At 48.0% G+C, this 16,025-nt stretch overlaps 2 protein-coding genes across 5 annotated transcripts; one reads left to right on the top strand and one right to left on the bottom strand.

The window, feature by feature from the left end:
• Positions 1–1,166: 1,166 nt before the first annotated feature.
• Positions 1,167–10,593, top strand: LOC133170105 (keratin, type I cytoskeletal 13-like). Of its 4 annotated transcripts, none has more exons than XM_061302775.1 (8): positions 1,167–1,611; positions 1,690–1,772; positions 1,841–1,997; positions 2,111–2,272; positions 2,350–2,475; positions 10,047–10,121; positions 10,192–10,343; positions 10,418–10,593. In XM_061302775.1, the coding sequence occupies exons 1-8, from the start codon at positions 1,213–1,215 to the stop codon at positions 10,542–10,544; spliced, it is 1,281 nt and encodes a 426-aa protein (XP_061158759.1). In that variant the 5' UTR covers positions 1,167–1,212; the 3' UTR covers positions 10,545–10,593. The 4 variants fall into 4 exon arrangements, with proteins under 4 accessions (XP_061158759.1, XP_061158758.1, XP_061158762.1 ...); XM_061302774.1 differs by lacking the exon at positions 10,047–10,121 and adding an exon at positions 2,730–2,804 and having other exon boundaries at positions 1,170–1,611; XM_061302778.1 differs by lacking the exons at positions 10,047–10,121; positions 10,192–10,343 and adding exons at positions 2,730–2,804; positions 2,875–3,023 and having other exon boundaries at positions 1,173–1,611.
• Positions 10,594–11,149: 556 nt separating this feature from the next.
• Positions 11,150–15,910, bottom strand: si:dkeyp-113d7.1 (uncharacterized protein LOC407709 homolog). Its single transcript, XM_061302769.1, has 3 exons — positions 15,742–15,910; positions 14,060–14,667; positions 11,150–13,559 (listed from the first exon to the last, which is right to left on the bottom strand). The coding sequence occupies exons 2-3, from the start codon at positions 14,498–14,500 to the stop codon at positions 12,480–12,482; spliced, it is 1,521 nt and encodes a 506-aa protein (XP_061158753.1). The 5' UTR covers positions 14,501–14,667; positions 15,742–15,910; the 3' UTR covers positions 11,150–12,479.
• Between the last annotated feature and the right edge of the window lie 115 nt (positions 15,911–16,025).

Below are 16,025 nucleotides of genomic sequence, written 5' to 3'. Positions count from 1 at the left end.
TGTATCACACTGACAGATGTTTCCAACATTTTGGTTTCCTCAATTAGTTACTTAATAAGAGTGAAAACCAGAAACAGCTTGTAGTAGATTGTACTTGTTATGCAGTCAAGTGTGTGGAATGAAACAGGTCAGGTTGAGCGTCATTCAGAAGCATCAGTGTGATGATTGATTGACGAGCGCTAAATGACACTGCGCATCGTGTTGTAGAGTTCAGAAGGGGAAAACTTGGCGTTTGGACTTGACTCAAAGTCAGGGCTAAGCTAGATAAACAATGGCCATGTCAACAACCAAAGTGGGCAGAGAAAAATCTCAAAATCAAAATGTCGTTGGTGCGAACCTTGCAATACACTGCACGGCAGCAGCACGAAGGTTCATAAATCACAAGATGAATCTTCTGTCAGTGAGTTCACAAACCAACCCGTCAAGAAATTACTGTCAATGACCTCTAGGCAAAAGTGCCTCGACAAAAACAAAAACGAAGAAAACAAATGTAATAATATCTTGGAGACACAGATAAACTTAAAGTTCATTGTATATTCTAGCAATCAGAAAGAACAAGAATACCAAATCAAAGACTTGGGTGTGAACCTTGTGGAACGCCATGTGGCCAATCCTGAATCGGAAGACAAATCATGTCAACAATCTTGCTGATCAACCTGTCAAGAAATGTGCATGAATCATTCCCAAGAGCACCTCAACAAAGAAATGGAGGAGAAACAACATTGCAGAAGGAGACTTCATCTCGGAGATGTGAATGAGTTTCAAGATGATTTTAGTCTGTTGCAAGTGCACTTCTTTGTTTTCTTACGACCTGTCCCACCATTTTAACGGAGTGCTGCCTTTTATCTAACTAGCATTGTCTTCTACGATCTAAAATAAGACGACCTTGTCTTTCTTGATCATCTGATCTGATAAAAGATTGTACAAAGAGATGAAGCAGAAAGAAAGAGTTGGAAAGAGTCCAAAGAGCAGCTCAAGTTCTCTTGTGCTGTCTTAAAAAAGCAAAAGTGGCGTGTGTCCAGTCGGACCTGCTGGTTTTCATTCCTCAGCAGTTGGTGTCAATGGTGAACCCCCCTTCTCCTCCACTCCGACCCCCACCACACCCACATACCAGATTGACAGACTGACACATACACAATTGACAGAGAGACTCTTTAAAAGGCAGCGGTACGCGGCCACTCGTCACTCTCCATCGAGTATCAGCACACCACCATGAACGCCTTCAGCTCCCGCACTTCCTCCAGGTCAGTCCGGGCCAGTTCCGCCATGGGCGGCGGCTCCTCCATGGGCAGCAGTCGCATCATGGCCATGAGGGCCGGCAGCGTGTACGGGGGCGCGGGTGGCTCCGACGTGCGCATCTCATCGGCGGGCATGGGCGGCGGCTACTCCTCCATCGCCGTGTCCGGGAACGACGCAGTGATAGGCAACGAGAAGTTTGCCATGCAGAACCTGAACGACCGGCTGGCCACCTACCTGGAAAAGGTGCGCTCCCTGGAGAAGTCCAATGCGGAGCTGGAGTTGAAGATCCGTCAGTTCCTGGACAGTCGGGTTGGCCCAGCCAGCCGCGACTACGCTGCCTACTTTGCCACCATCGCCGACCTGAACGCCAAGGTAACCATCAAAACATCGAACAGCCACGTTGTTAACTTGGAACGCAGAAAATGACATCCGACTCGTTTGTTGTTGCAGATCCTGGATGCCACCCGGATGAACGGCGCGGTCCACCTGAGCATCGACAACGCAAGGCTGGCGGCAGATGACTTCAAAACTAAGTGAGTTGGCATCCTGAGCGTCTCTCGACTGCCGTGGATGTTGGTCATCATCTGGTCCGCCGCCGCAGGTTCGAAAACGAGCTGGCCATGCGGCTGTCGGTGGAGGCCGACATCGCGGGACTGCGTCGGGTTTTGGACGAGCTAACCCTGACCAGGTCCGACCTGGAGATGCAGATTGAAGGCCTGAAGGAGGAGCTTGTCTTCCTCAAGAAGAACCATGAGGAGGTAACCTGCATCTTCATCTGCACTTTCATGTCTTTTGCAAATTCCCTCTTCTGTGCCTTCCTTCTGAATTTCCTTCATCTCTTCTTATCCAAACGGCTAATCTACGTGTGTAGGAGCTGTTGGCGTTGCGCAGTCACATGAGCGGTCAGGTGAACGTGGAGGTCGACGCAGCCCCAGGTCAGGACTTGGCAGCCATGATGGCCGAAATCCGGGAACATTACGAGGGCATCACGGCCAAGAACAACAGAGATTTGGAGGCCTGGTTCAACGCCAAGGTGCAGAGCAGTATTTCTAGTGTGTGTGGTGTCTGCATGTGTGTGCATGCCCACATCATGTTTGTGTGTATATTCAGACGGAGGAGCTCAACAAAGAAGTGCAGACACAGACAGTGAGCTTGCAGACGTCCAGGTCAGAGGTCAACGAAGTGAAACGGAGGATGCAGGCGCTCCAGATTGAACTGCAGTCCATGTTGGGCATGGTAAACCGCTTCACAACTCAAAGTCCGGCTGTCCCTCAGCTCACCAAGATTTCAGATGGGTGCTTGAGTTCATCTTAACTTGATTCATAATTGGTACCATGAGAGTGTATGCGGGCCTGTCTAACAGGAAGCTACATATGTACACTGTGGAGACACGCGGGACAGAATAATGACAGATTTGCTGCTCAAGCTTTTACGATACGTAGATGATTTCAGAAGCTTCTTCTGAGCGTTTGTGGTGTTCATTTCCTCAGAAAGCCTCGCTGGAGGGAACGCTGGCCGAGACGCAGAACCGGTACTCCGCGATGCTGTCAAGCTACCAGATGCAGGTGAGCCAGAAGTGGCAGGCCAGCAGTGTCAGGCCAGGAAGCACGTGTAACGCATTCTCCTGTCTTGCAGGTGTCTTCGCTGGAGGAGCAGCTGACTCAGCTGCGGGCTGACTTGGAGCGCCAAAGTCAGGAATACCAAATGCTCCTGGACCTCAAGACGCGTCTAGAGATGGAGATTGCAGAGTACCGCCGCCTGCTGGAGGGCGAGACCGTCACCGGGTGAGTCACGTAAGATCACCGTTGCCGTCGTACTTCTGCCCGTGGCCCTCACGTCTGTCCTGATTGGTTCGCAGTGTTTCCGCTGGCTCAACATCCTCAAGCTCGAGCAAGCGCGTGGTGACGGTGGTAGAGAAGGTGGTAGACGGCAAGGTGGTCACCTCGTCCTCCAATACCTCGTCTTTCATGTCTCGCTGACATCAACGTTGTTGTGAACAAACTCGACAATAAAGAGCTGAAATGATAACTTTGTTGTGTCTGGGTTTGGTCTGTTGCAACAAAGTTGCAAGAAAATGTTTGGCTGTGTTCAAAATTTCTAGTGATTTAGGGAGTGAGTGAATAATCACAAACAATTCACATTCACACAAATTGATAAAATACCAAAATATTCTATTTTTTAGAGTGACCAATCAAAAATAAAATCTTTATACTTACATAAATTGGCCAACTCCTGCCTCCAATTAGCTCTTCAGTTCCTCCTCCTGCTTTGTAAATGTTTACATATTGTCCAATCAAAGCATGACCGCATTATTTACGCGATATTATCTTCTCTAAACTGTGTACTGTTGCGATCAAGCACATTTGATGAGCAACTCAAGCCTTTGTTGCTACTGTGCGCAAGAGAGCGCCCCCTGCCGGCTACACTTACAGGGACTCAGAAGGAAGGAAGGGGCGGGGCCAGAAAGGGATGTGGGCGGAGCTGCCGAAAAGTGACAGCTCAACAACTCAAGCCGCATTATTGGCAAGAGGAGTTAATAGATCGGAAGTCATAGCTCATGATTAAAAGACTGGTGCAAAGACAAAAAGAGAACTTTTTTTTATATTTGATTGGCAGTACAAGAAATTGGTTCGTTTCAATAAAAGGCATCTGATCATAAAAGACTGGTACAAAATGTCTGTGATATGAAGATAAAGACAAAGAGATGATTAACCTGTAATCATTGTCGGGCGAAAGAGGTGGGAAAAAAAGTTCATTCACTGCCTCTAACACAAAGAAATCACCCAGCAGGGGATGCTGTCACACACACACACACACGCGCATGTTTTTATTGAAAACAACGTAGTGCTGACGCCGTACGACGCCATACGACATCGGTTTTCGCTTTCCAAATAAGGTGTGCGCGCTCCCGCGGCAGGGGGAACAAAATCTCACGGGGGAACCAAATCAAGCACAACACCTGTAGCAGTGCGCGCGGCGTTGTTGTGTTGTGAGCAGAGCAGGCACGTGAAAGGGGAGTCGACAACTAGTACGCGGCTCCTGGGTTGGTGCTATGGCTAGTGTCCAAAAAGATGAGGAAATTCCCTGCCCTTTAGGCTTCAAGTCATTCGTTTGGAAGCACTTTAGATTCCAAAGAAAATATGGCTCAACGGACAAGACACGTGCAGTTTGTAAATCCTGCCATGCGGTGATCAAATATTCAGGGACCACAAATCTCTCCGCACAGTTATAGAAAAAACAGGACATCAAAGTTCAGTGTTAAAATAAGCACTTTGTATACTACAATACTCTTGTAATTTCCTAAATAAAGAGTTTGCAGTACCTTGTTGATTTTGCGTATGAATTGTTATAAATCAGGATATTGTTCTATATTTTTTTATTAAAAAAAAATATATCGATCGTAGCGCACTATATCGCGATATATTGTGAATGAATCGCAGCAGGCTTTAAGATATCGGCAAATATCGTATCGTAGTTCTTTGTATCGATATGATATCGTATCGTGACAAAACCCGCGATTTACACCCCTAATCAATACACATCGATTAATCGATATAAGGCTCTACGATTTATTGGCATCGATGCTAAACGTAAACATCGATTTAGATCGCCGTGTTTGACCTCGGACATTAGACGCGACTTTATTTTGAAATCCAGTTCATTGTTGCTTGCTTCCTCTTTCCGGGAGCAGTGAGCGGCGTGTTGTGAGCAGAGCAGGCACGTGAAAGGGGAGTCACAACTACCGTTTTTTTCCGTGTATAGTGCGCCCCCATGTATAATACGCACCCTAAAAATGGCATGCTGATGCTGGAAAAAAGCCTGTACCCATGTATAATACGCACCCAATTTTTATGAATTTTTTTTAATGAATTTTTTTCAAATTTTTTTTTTTAAGTCCTAATGATCGTCACACACGCAGGGAGGCAATGGGTCCCATTTTTATAGTCTTTGGTATGGTCTTAACTAGGCTGGATGTAATTTTTTTTGTTGGCGTTGATTTCTCCGACTGCCCCTAAACGCACCACCGCGCTCCGTGCGCGCACGGGAAAGAGGCGTGCGGACGTGAAAAAGGCGGCTCTGTATGGGAGAGACGTTGAAGAGGAATAAAAACACCCTTGGAAACCAAAACTTGGTGATTTCAAGTTTCGTTTCGAGGGACATTTGTCACGTCTCGTCCCCAGTTTTGCTATGTGTCTAGGTTGCCATAGTTTCTGTTCGCGTCGCCCCTCTCTTCCTGTGTCACCTCAATCGATGTAACGTGTTTTGTATTTAAGTCCTGTCTGCCCCTCGCTCACCGTCGGATCATTGCATGTGTTACTGTTAGTTAGTTAGTTTAGTTTATTGTTTAGCACATATTATTATATCAATAACTGTGCAAGGAGGGAGACGAAGCCTAGGGCTTGTAAAGAGCTCCACTCCTTCTAACCCCCAATTCCAACCCTTAATGCTGAGTGCCAAGCAGGGAGGCAACGGGTCCCATTTTTGCAGTCTTTGGTATGACACGGCCGGGGTTTGAACCCACAACCTTCCAGTCTCAGGGGGGACACTCTAACCACTACCCCACTGAGCTGGTACTGTCATGATGTCTGTTTGCTTTCTGTTCCTGTCTTTGGTAATGTCACCCTGTCTTTTTGTTCCACGACTTTGTCAGTCAGTCCTGTTGTTGGTTTTGTTTTCTAAAAAAAAAAAATTAAAAAAAAAAAAAATTTAAAATTTTTTGTACCCATGTATAATGCGCACCCCAGATTTTAGGACAATAAATTCGTTAAATTTTGCGCACTATACACGGAAAAAAACGGTAGTACGCGGCTCCTGGGCTGGTGCTATGGCTAGTGTCCAAAAAGACGAGGAAATTGGCTCCCCTTTAGGCTTCAAGTCATTCTTTGGAAGCACTTTGGATTCCAAAGAAAAGATGACGCAACGGACAAAACACGTGCAGTTTCTAAATCCTGCCATGCGGTGATCAAATATTCAGAGAGCACAAATCTCGCCGCACATTTAAAGAAAAAACACGACATCAAAGTTCAGTGTTAAAATAAACACTTTGTATACTACAATACTCTTGTAATTTCCTAAATAAAGAGTTTGCAGTAGGGGTGTAACGATTCATCGATACACATCGATTACCGTATTTTCCGGCCTATAAGGCGCACCGGACTATAAGGCGCACCTTCAATGAATGGCCCATTTTAAAACTTTATCCTTATATAAGGCGCACCGGATTATAAGGCGCACCATTAATACATCATGTCAGATTTTTAATCCAAATCAAATCATTCTCCATTTTATCTTTTTTATTTCAACTTCAGACGGAACAAATTACTTTATAATCATAAAATAATGATCCATAGTCTTTTTGAGTCATGATTCATAGTCTTCAGCGGGCCACTTATGATTGATTTCATGACACAATGCTTTGGGCCAGTTTAAATTTAGGAATTTGGTCCATATATAAGGCGCACTGGACTATAAGGCGCACTGTTGGTTTTTGAGAAAATTTTAGGTTTTTAGGTGCGCCTTATAGGGCGGAAAATACGGTAATCGATATAAGGCTCTACGATTTATTGGCATCGATGCTAAACGTAAACATCGATTTATATCGCCGTGTTTGACCTCGGACATTAGACGTGACTTTATTTTGAAATACAGTTCATTGTTGCTTGCTTCCTCTTTCCGGGAGCAGTGCGCGGCGGCGTTGTGTTGTGAGCAGAGCAGGCACGGAGAGTCGACAACTAGTACGCGGCTCCTGGGCTGGTGCTATGGCTAGTGTCCAAAAAGACGAGGAAATTGGCTCCCCTTTAGGCCTCAAGTCATTCTTTGGAAGCACTTTGGATTCCAAAGAAAAGATGACTCAACGAGTCAACGGACAAAACACTTGCAGTTTGTAAATCCTGCCATGCGGGGACCACAAATCTCGATGCACATTTAAAGAAAAAACACGACATCAAAGTTCAGTGTTAAAATAAGCACTTTGTATACTACAATACCCTTGTAATTTCCTAAATAAAGAGTTTGCAGTACCTTGTTGATTTTGCGTATGAATTGTTATAAATCAGGATATTGTTCTATATTTTTTATTTTAAAAAATATATATATATGTATCGATCGTAGAGCACTATATCGTGATGTATCGTGAATGAATCACAGCAGGGTTTAAGATATCGGCAAATATCGTATCGTGCTTCTTTGTATCAATATGATATCGTATCGTGACAAAACCCGCGATTTACACCCCTAGTTTGCAGTACCTTGTTGATTTTGCGTATGAATTGTTATAAATCAGGATATTGTTGTATATTTTTTATTTAAAAAATATATATATGTATCGATCGTAGAGCACTATATCGTGATGTATCGTGAATGAATCACAGCAGGGTTTAAGATATCGGCAAATATCGTATCGTGATTCTTTGTATCGATATGATATCGTATCGTGACAAAACCCGCGATTTACACCCCTAATATAAAACCCACTCTACTGGAATCTAGACATTCACATACTTACCGACTTAGTCATTTGTCAAATGTTCACAAATCAATCCGTCAAGAAATGACTGTCAATCATCTCTAGGCAAAAGTGCTTCGACAAAAACAAAAACGAAGAAAACAAATGTAATAATATCTTGGAGACACAGATAAACTTAAAGTTCATTGTATATTCTAGCAAAGCTAGCTTCCTGAATCGGAAGACAAATCATGTCAACAATCTTGCAGATCAACCTGTCAAGAAATGTGCATGGTTCATTCCCAAGAGCACCTCAACAAAGAAATGGAGGAGAAACAACATTGCAGAAGGAGACTTCATCTCGGAGATGTGAATGAGTTTCAAGATGATTTTAGTCCGTTACAAGGGCACTTCTTTGTTTTCTTACGACCTGCCCCACCATTTTAACGGAGTGCTGCCTTTTATCCAACTAGCATTGTCTTCTACGATCTAAAGAAGACGACCTTGTCTTTCTTGATCATCTGATCTGATAAAAGATTGTAAACAGAGATGAAGCAGAAAGAAAGAGATGGAAAGAGTCCAAAGAGCAGCTCAAGTTCTCTTGTGCTGTCTTAAAAAAGCAAAAGTGGCGTGCGTCCAGTCGGACCTGCTGGTTTTCATTCCTCAGCAGTTGGTGTCAATGGTGACCCCCCCCCCCCCCTTCTCTTCCACTCCGGCCCCCACCACACCCACATACCAGAGTGAGAGGCTGACACATACACAATTGACAGAGAGACTCTTTAAAAGGCAGCGGTACGCGGCCACTCGTCACTCTCCATCGAGCATCAGCACACCACCATGAACGCCTTCAGCTCCCGCACTTCCTCCAGGTCAGTCCGGGCCAGTTCCGCCATGGCCGGCGGCTCCTCCATGGGCAGCAGTCACATCATGGCCATGAGGGCCGGCAGCGTTTACGGGGGCGCGGGTGGCTCCGGCGTGCGCATCTCATCGGCGGGCATGGGCTGCGGCTACTCCTCCATCGCCGTGTCCGGGAACGACGCAGTGATAGGCAACGAGAAGTTTGCCATGCAGGACCTGAACAACCGGCTGGCCACCTACCTGGAAAAGGTGCGCTCCCTGGAGAAGTCCAATGCGGAGCTGGACTTGAAGATCCGTCAGTTCCAGGACAGTCTGATTGGCCCAGCCAGCCGCGACTACGCTGCCTACTTTGCCACCATCGCCGACCTGAACGCCAAGGTAACCATCAAAACATCGAACAGCCACGTTGTTAACTTGGAACGCAGAAAATGACATCCGAGTCGTTTGTTGTTGCAGATCCTGAATGCCACCCGGATGAACGGCGCGGTCCACCTGAGCATCGACAACGCAAGACTGGCGGCAGAAGACTTCAAAACTAAGTGAGTTGGCATCCTGAGCGTCTCTCGACTGCCGTGGATGTTGGTCATTATCTGGTCCGCCGCCGCAGGTTCGAAAACGAGCTGGCCATGCGGCTGTCGGTGGAGGCCGACATCGCGGGACTGCGTCGGGTTTTGGATGAGCTAACCCTGATCAGGTCCGACCTGGAGATGCAAATTGAAGGCATGAAGGAGGAGCTTGTCTTCCTACAGAAGAACCACGAGGAGGTGACCTGCGTCTTCATCTACACTTTCATGTCTTTTGCAAATTCCCTCTTCTGTGCCTTCCTTCTGAATTTCCTTCATCTCTTCTTATCCAAACGGCTAATCCACGTGTGTAGGAGCTGTTGGCGTTGCGCAGTCACATGAGCGGTCAGGTGGACGTGCGTATCGACGCACCCCCAAGTCAGGACTTGGAAGCCGTAATGGCCGAAATCCGGGAACATTACGAGGGCATCATGGCCAAGAACAACAGAGATTTGGAGGCCTGGTTCAACGCCAAGGTGCAGAGCAGTATTTCCAATATGTGTGGTGTCTGCATGTGTGTGCATGCCCACATCATGTTTGTGTGTATATTCAGACGGAGGAGCTCAACAAAGAAGTGCAGACACAGACAGTGAGCTTGCAGACGTCCAGGTCAGAGGTCAACGAAGTGAAACGGAGGATGCAGGCGCTCCAGATTGAACTGCAGTCCATGTTGGGCCTGGTAAACCGCTTCACAACTCAAAGTCCGGCTGTCCCTCAGCTCACCAAACTGGTGGGACAGTTTCAGATGGGTGCTTGAGTTCATCTTAACCTAATTCATAATTGGTACCATTAGAGTCCATGCGGGCTTGTCTAACAGGAAGCTACATATGTACACTGTGGAGACACGCGGGACAAAATAATGACAGATTTGCTGCTCAAGCTTTTACGATACGTAGATGATTTCAGAAGCTTCTTCTGAGCGTTTGTGGTGTTCATTTCAGAAAGCCTCGCTGGAGGAAACGTTGGCCGAGACGCAGAATCGGTACTCCGTGATGCTGTCAAGCTTCCAGATGCAGGTGAGCCAGAAGTGGCAGGCCAGCAGCGTCAGGCCAGGAAGCACGTGTAACGCATTCTCCCGTCTTGCAGGTGTCCTCGCTGGAGGAGGAGCAGCTGACTCACCTGCGGGTTGACTTGGAGCGCCAAAGTCAGGAATACCAAATGCTCCTGGACCACAAGACGCGTCTAGAGATGGAGATTGCAGAGTACCGCCGCCTGCTGGAGTGCGAGACCGTCACCGGGTGAGTCACGTAAGATCACCGTTGCCGTCGTACTTCTGCCCGTGGCCCTCACGTCTGTCCTGATTGGTTCGCAGTGTTTCCGCTGACTCGACATCCTCAAGCTCGACCAAGCAGGTAGTGACGGTGGTAGAGAAGATGGTGGTGGTAGACGCCAAGGTGGTCACCTCGTCCTCCAATACCTCGTCTTTCATTTCTCGCTGACATCAACGTTGTTGTGAACAAACTCGACAATAAAGAGCTGAAATGATAACTTTGTTGTGTCTGGGTGTGGTCTGTTGCAACAAAGTTGCAAGGAAATGTTTGGCTGCGTTCAAAATTTCTAGTGATTTAGGGAGTGAGCGAACAATCACAAACAATTCACATTCACACAAATTGATAAACTACCAAAATATTCTATTTTTTTAGAGTCACCAATCAAAAATAAAATCTTTATACTTACATAAATTGGCCAACTCCTGCCTCCAATTAGCTCTTCAGTTCCTCCTCCTGCTTTGTAAATGTTTACATATTGTCCAATCAAAGCATGACCGCATTATTTACGCGATATTATCTTCTCTAAACTGTGTACTGTTGCGATCAAGCACATTTGATGAGCAACTCAAGCCTTTGTTGCTACTGTGCGCAAGAGAGCGCCCCCTGCCGGCTACACTTACAGGGACTCAGAAGGAAGGAAGGGGCGGGGCCAGAAAGGGATGTGGGCGGAGCTGCCAAAAAGTGACAGCTCAACAACTCAAGCCGCATTATTGGCAAGAGGAGTAAATAGATCGAAAGTCATAGCTCATGATTAAAAGACTGGTGCAAAGACAAAAAGAGAACTTTTTTTTATATTTGATTGGCAGTACAAGAAATTGGTTCGTTTCAATAAAAGGCATGTGATCATAAAAGACTGGTACAAAATGTCTGTGATATGAAGATAAAGACAAAGAGATGATTAACCTGTAATCATTGTCGGGCGAAAGAGGTGGAAAAAAAAAGTTCATTCACTGCCTCAAAGAAAAGGCTCCGATCACCCAGCAGGGGATGCTGTCACACACGCACACACACGCACGCACACGGAATGTGACGTAGAAAAGAAAAACATAGCAAAGTTGGTCAGAATGATGTCATCCTTACGATGTCATCAGTGTAAACAATTTAGGCTTCTTTCGATCGGAAACCGACCAACATTCTTTCCAGTCAAACGCACCACTGCATGTACAAGTTGATATGAGTGTGTACATATATATATATATATATATCGATGTGTATAAATATAGAAAAGTACACAGACTTCCGTGTAACTAAGTGTGACTGCAAGCTAATGTTTGCTAGCACCAAGCTAGTCACGCGATTGGTCAGTTGCTTGGCAACGCCTGTGGAAAGCCATTTGAGCATCTATTCCATCTGACTGGTGTCCGTGGACGTATGACAAGTTCTCACACGGAAAAGAGTCATATTAGAAGCAGTTTTACCACTACTCATGCCAGTTTTGGTCCACTAGTACAAACGTAAGCTTTGACAAATGATTTGTTTCGAGCTGTAGCAACAATTCATGGATTCATCACCAACAAGTCCATTATCCAATTAGTTGGCCATTATTTGAATCAATCATTTGGAGTCCTCGTTGAAATTGTCAGAATCTTCAGAATTTCCAGCTTTCATGGGTAAAAATTGCCACATTTCTGCATGTCCTCCATTCCAATACGTGAATTGCTATTTGGATTATTTGCCGCAGTACCGTTTTGGTATCGGTACCAAAGTGCTTTTTGCAGGTATAGTAACAAAGTCCAAATTTTGGTGTCATGACAATGAAACTCTACGAAAATAGAGCAGGCCTGGAAAATGCAGAGCGAGGATGTTGGCGTATCTGCTAAGCATATTACTGCCGGAATGTCCTCTTCTCTGCTTGTGTGTGGCGGGAATGACGCAAATGCGCGCAACTCCCGCCATCAAAATCGCGCAATTAAGGCGAGGCAAAAGTTTAAGAACGTTTTTTTAAAAAATGCTCAAACGGCTTTCCTCAGGCACACCTCCACACTCATGCGCACGAAAGAGCTGAAGAAGTAACGATCAGAAAGGCGCCAAAAGGTAACAAAGAGGTGGCTATATGTAAAAAAAAGAAAAAAAAAAAACACAGTCATCCATCAGTCCGTTTGCCTAACGTCCCTCTGCATCAGTGTCTGCATCGGCGTCTGCATCGGCGTCTGCATCGGCGTCTGCATCGGCGTTTGGACCGGCGTGCTCTCGTTTGTGGATCTGCTGGTGAGCCTTCAGGTGGCCCGACTGGCTGAAGGCCTTGCCGCAGCGCGCGCAGGTGTGAGGCCGCTCACCCGTGTGCACGTGCTGGTGCGCCTTGAGGTGTCCGAGGCGGCCGAAGCTCTTGCCGCATTGCGCGCAGCCGAACGGCCGCTCTCCCGAGTGGATTTTTTTGTGGGTCTTGAGCACGGCGGCGTTGCTGAAAGTCTTGCTGCAGTGCGAGCAGGAAAAGGGCTTGGCCTGACCGGCAGCAGCGGCGGCAGCGTCATGCACAAGAAGGTGGTTGCGGTACGCCGTCTCCTTACCGAAGCTCTTGCCGCAATGCTGGCAGCAAAAGGGCCGCTCGCCCGTGTGGCTCAGCCGGTGCGCCTTGAGCTCCTTGGCCTGGCCGAAGGTCTTGGCGCAGGTGTGGCAGGCGAAGGGACGCTCGCCCGTGTGCAGCCGCTGATGGGCGCGCAGGTCGTCGGCCTTGGTGAAGCCTTTGGGGCAGTGGGCGCACACGTAGGGCTTTTGGCCCGTGTGGATGAGCTGGTGCCGCTTGAGGTTGCCGGCCTGGCCGAAGCTCTTGCCGCACTGCGCGCATGTGTACGGCCGCTCGCCCGTGTGGATGCGCTGGTGAGTCTTCAGGTTGCCCAGAGTGCTGAAGTTTTTCCCGCACTGCGTGCACGAGAAGGGCTTCTCGCCCTGCATGTTGCGCGGCTTTCTCACCGTCAGGCTTTTGCCCGCCGTCGCCTTCCCTTGGTCGGCCGCCGCCGTCGGGTAGGGGAAGTCGCCTTCGGACTTGGCCATCCCGTCCAGCAGCATCAGCGAGTCGGGTCGCAGCTTGTTCAGCTCGCTGCGCAGCTCGGCCATATGAATAGACTCCAGAGCGTTGTGCGGCGGCTGTGGCGCCGCCAGGTCCGAGTCGCCCAGCTCTGCGGCGTAGTAACACTGCAGGTCCACATGGTGGTCCGATTTGATGTAGTCCAGGGTGTCACTCACCTGCCGCAGACAGCAAACAAGTCGGGAAGCAGAACGCCACACTCCTCAATCAAATGTGTCAGTCCAGCCAAAGCTTTAAGGGTAAGCTAGCATTAATACGCTCGCTGATGATTTGTTCTTTACCTACACGTACAACACTATATTAGCTATGGCAGGGGTGCCCAGATTTTCAGTTGGTGATCATAAGGTGATCAAGTCTTCCTACAATAAAAATGCAAAACAAATGTATTTCTTCTATATTATCATTATTAAACTTCTCATTATTACTATTTGATATTGTGTATTCTTTCTTTCCTTTTAGGAAAAGTAAAGTGTTTTTTTTAATTGAATTTGAAATTCATCTACAAAACATATTGGTGTGTCATTTTTAGAATTTCATAATCAATGATGTCAGCTCCTATTTGCAGTTGTCCAAAAAGTGTTGGTTCAAAACGGAACCGTATTTTGGGTTTATTCTGAAAATGTTCACGCTCACTTTTGTGCAATGTGCAAGTCAGTACCTGGGAGATGTAGTCAAACACACAGCTGGTCTCATAATGCGACTTGTAGTCCATGTCGTCGGCATGGCGGAAGGAGTCTAGGTGGTGGTCCAGGTCAGCGCGGTGATGCTCCGCCTTGATGTAGTCCAGCCCGCTGATCTCCATCTTGATCTGCTCGTGGCCCAGCTCAGCGGTGGACAGCGGTTGAATCTCGGACAGGTCCACTGTGCGGATCGGCTCCAGGCGCTCCAGGTCCTCCAGGTCCTCGGGCTCGCTCTTGACGCACGGCAACATGACCAGAGGCTCGGCCACTTCCGCCGCCAGCGAGCTGAGAGTGGGCGTGGGGCCCTCCGAGGTGAGGAGCGCCAGCGAGTGCGGGCCGCCCGACTCCAGGGGGGGCGGAGGAGAGCCACCCTCCGAGGCCAGGCTTAGACTCAGACACTCGGCCTCCAAGTCCGTCATGGTGAGGGGCAGAGCTCCGTCTGCACCCCACCGCGCCCGAGACCTCTGCTCCGGACGCCGTTCGCCAAGTGGAGGGGCCGAGACGACGGCCTTGAGGAGGAGCCCGGTTGACGGCGAATGGGAGGAACCGAGGCTAATGTCAGCACTCGTGCCGTACCGTTAGCGGCCTGCGCAGACAACACAAGCGCTAAGCAGTGGGTTACATTGCAAATCTTTCGATTGCAATTCAATTTCAATGTTCAAGGTTGCAACTTGATTCAATTTGATGTTGTTTTAAAAGCTTTGGTAACATTTCAGTCCAAGCACTGTTTAATAAATCCCAATGTAGACTGATTTTAGACATGATGCAAGATTTATATTCACACTGATGGGGTTTAGACACCCCTGGACGAATATGTTTCAAGTACGGTTCTCAGTGCTCATACTTTATCTTCATTAGCATTTTTTCAGACACTGCTATAGTTGCGCATTGCATTGCTAATGTTACCTGCAGGGACTTTAGCTTCAGGTGAAATTGCGAGCGTCCCCTTAAGGTTGCTGATAAATTAGGGGACCTAGGTATGATTTGTTTGTGTGCACTTTCCTGGGAATTAACACTTATTAAGTGTTAATTAAGAGAAAACACATTCAATGAAAGAAAAACTTGACTGAACTCCATCCGCTGGGCGCTGAATGAACAACTCGTGCTAGGTTTGTTCTGGAGGCTTTTTTGCGGGTTGTCGTCGCGTCGCCGCCACGCGAATCCGCCGAGTGTTGGAATGTGGCCTACGAAGAGCAAAGGAACATGGCGGCTCCTCTCCGACTAACTCGCATCGTGTCACGCTCTTCTGGACTCTTTTTAATGACATGACTGGAGACTGTTCGCTCGAGGGGAGAAAGGGGACGAGACGCGAAAACTGGATGACCACAAAGAGAACAAAAAGTGCCAAGGCTATTGGGCTAGCAACACAGCTAGGCAGTGGCCATCTTGTTTGTCGGCGGGTGCTAAGCTAAGGTTAGCATAGTGGAGAAAGTGAGCAAGAGCGGGAAGGGGAGCGCCCCCCCGCCTGTGCCCCCACTTCTCTTCTCGTCGCATTAAACACGCCGAGTAGGCGCAGCGGGGGTCGGCTGACAGATGCGGCCGAAGCGCGTCAGATGACGGCGGCGGCGCAAAGGATGCAAAGAAGGCGGCCGAGGCCCGGCTTCCGGCCGGCTCGGTGGGGCTTATGGCCGGCGGCCTGTTGGTTTCGGCGGCGGGTTACCTGCGGGTGTTCCGCGTCATGGCTGCTTCGGCTCCACTGCCCGCGACTTGTGGCCAACTGCGGCGGACCCGCCACGTCCACCTCGGCCTCTCCTCCCCTCCAACAGTGGCTAAGTCCTCCTCCCTCCTCTTCCTTCTTTCTCCTCCTCCGCCTCCTTTCCGCCTGGCCTCCGTCCGATGAGGCGGGTAACCATGGTAACCGCCACTTTCAAAACCGGATCGATAGGATTTCCTGATCACTTATTGAGAACGCCAAAATAACATGAATAATATTATATAATTAGT

The sequence above is a fragment of the Syngnathus typhle genome, linkage group LG17, assembly GCF_033458585.1.
Source record: "Syngnathus typhle isolate RoL2023-S1 ecotype Sweden linkage group LG17, RoL_Styp_1.0, whole genome shotgun sequence".
Taxonomy (NCBI): domain Eukaryota; kingdom Metazoa; phylum Chordata; class Actinopteri; order Syngnathiformes; family Syngnathidae; genus Syngnathus; species Syngnathus typhle.
Note: the sequence above shows the minus strand (reverse complement) of the source record. Positions and strands in the feature narration are given on the sequence as shown.

Coding starts and splice junctions, on each gene's coding strand:
- LOC133170105 (XM_061302775.1), top strand. CDS start 1,213: ATGAACGCCTTCAGCTCCCGCACTTCCTCCAGGTCAGTCCGGGCCAGT. Junction 1,612..1,689: donor TCGCCGACCTGAACGCCAAG/GTAACCATCAAA, acceptor TTGTTGTTGCAG/ATCCTGGATGCCACCCGGAT. Junction 1,998..2,110: donor TCAAGAAGAACCATGAGGAG/GTAACCTGCATC, acceptor CTACGTGTGTAG/GAGCTGTTGGCGTTGCGCAG.
- si:dkeyp-113d7.1 (XM_061302769.1), bottom strand. CDS start 14,500: ATGACGGACTTGGAGGCCGAGTGTCTGAGTCTAAGCCTGGCCTCGGAG. Junction 13,560..14,059: donor TGTTTGACTACATCTCCCAG/GTACTGACTTGC, acceptor TGTCTGCGGCAG/GTGAGTGACACCCTGGACTA.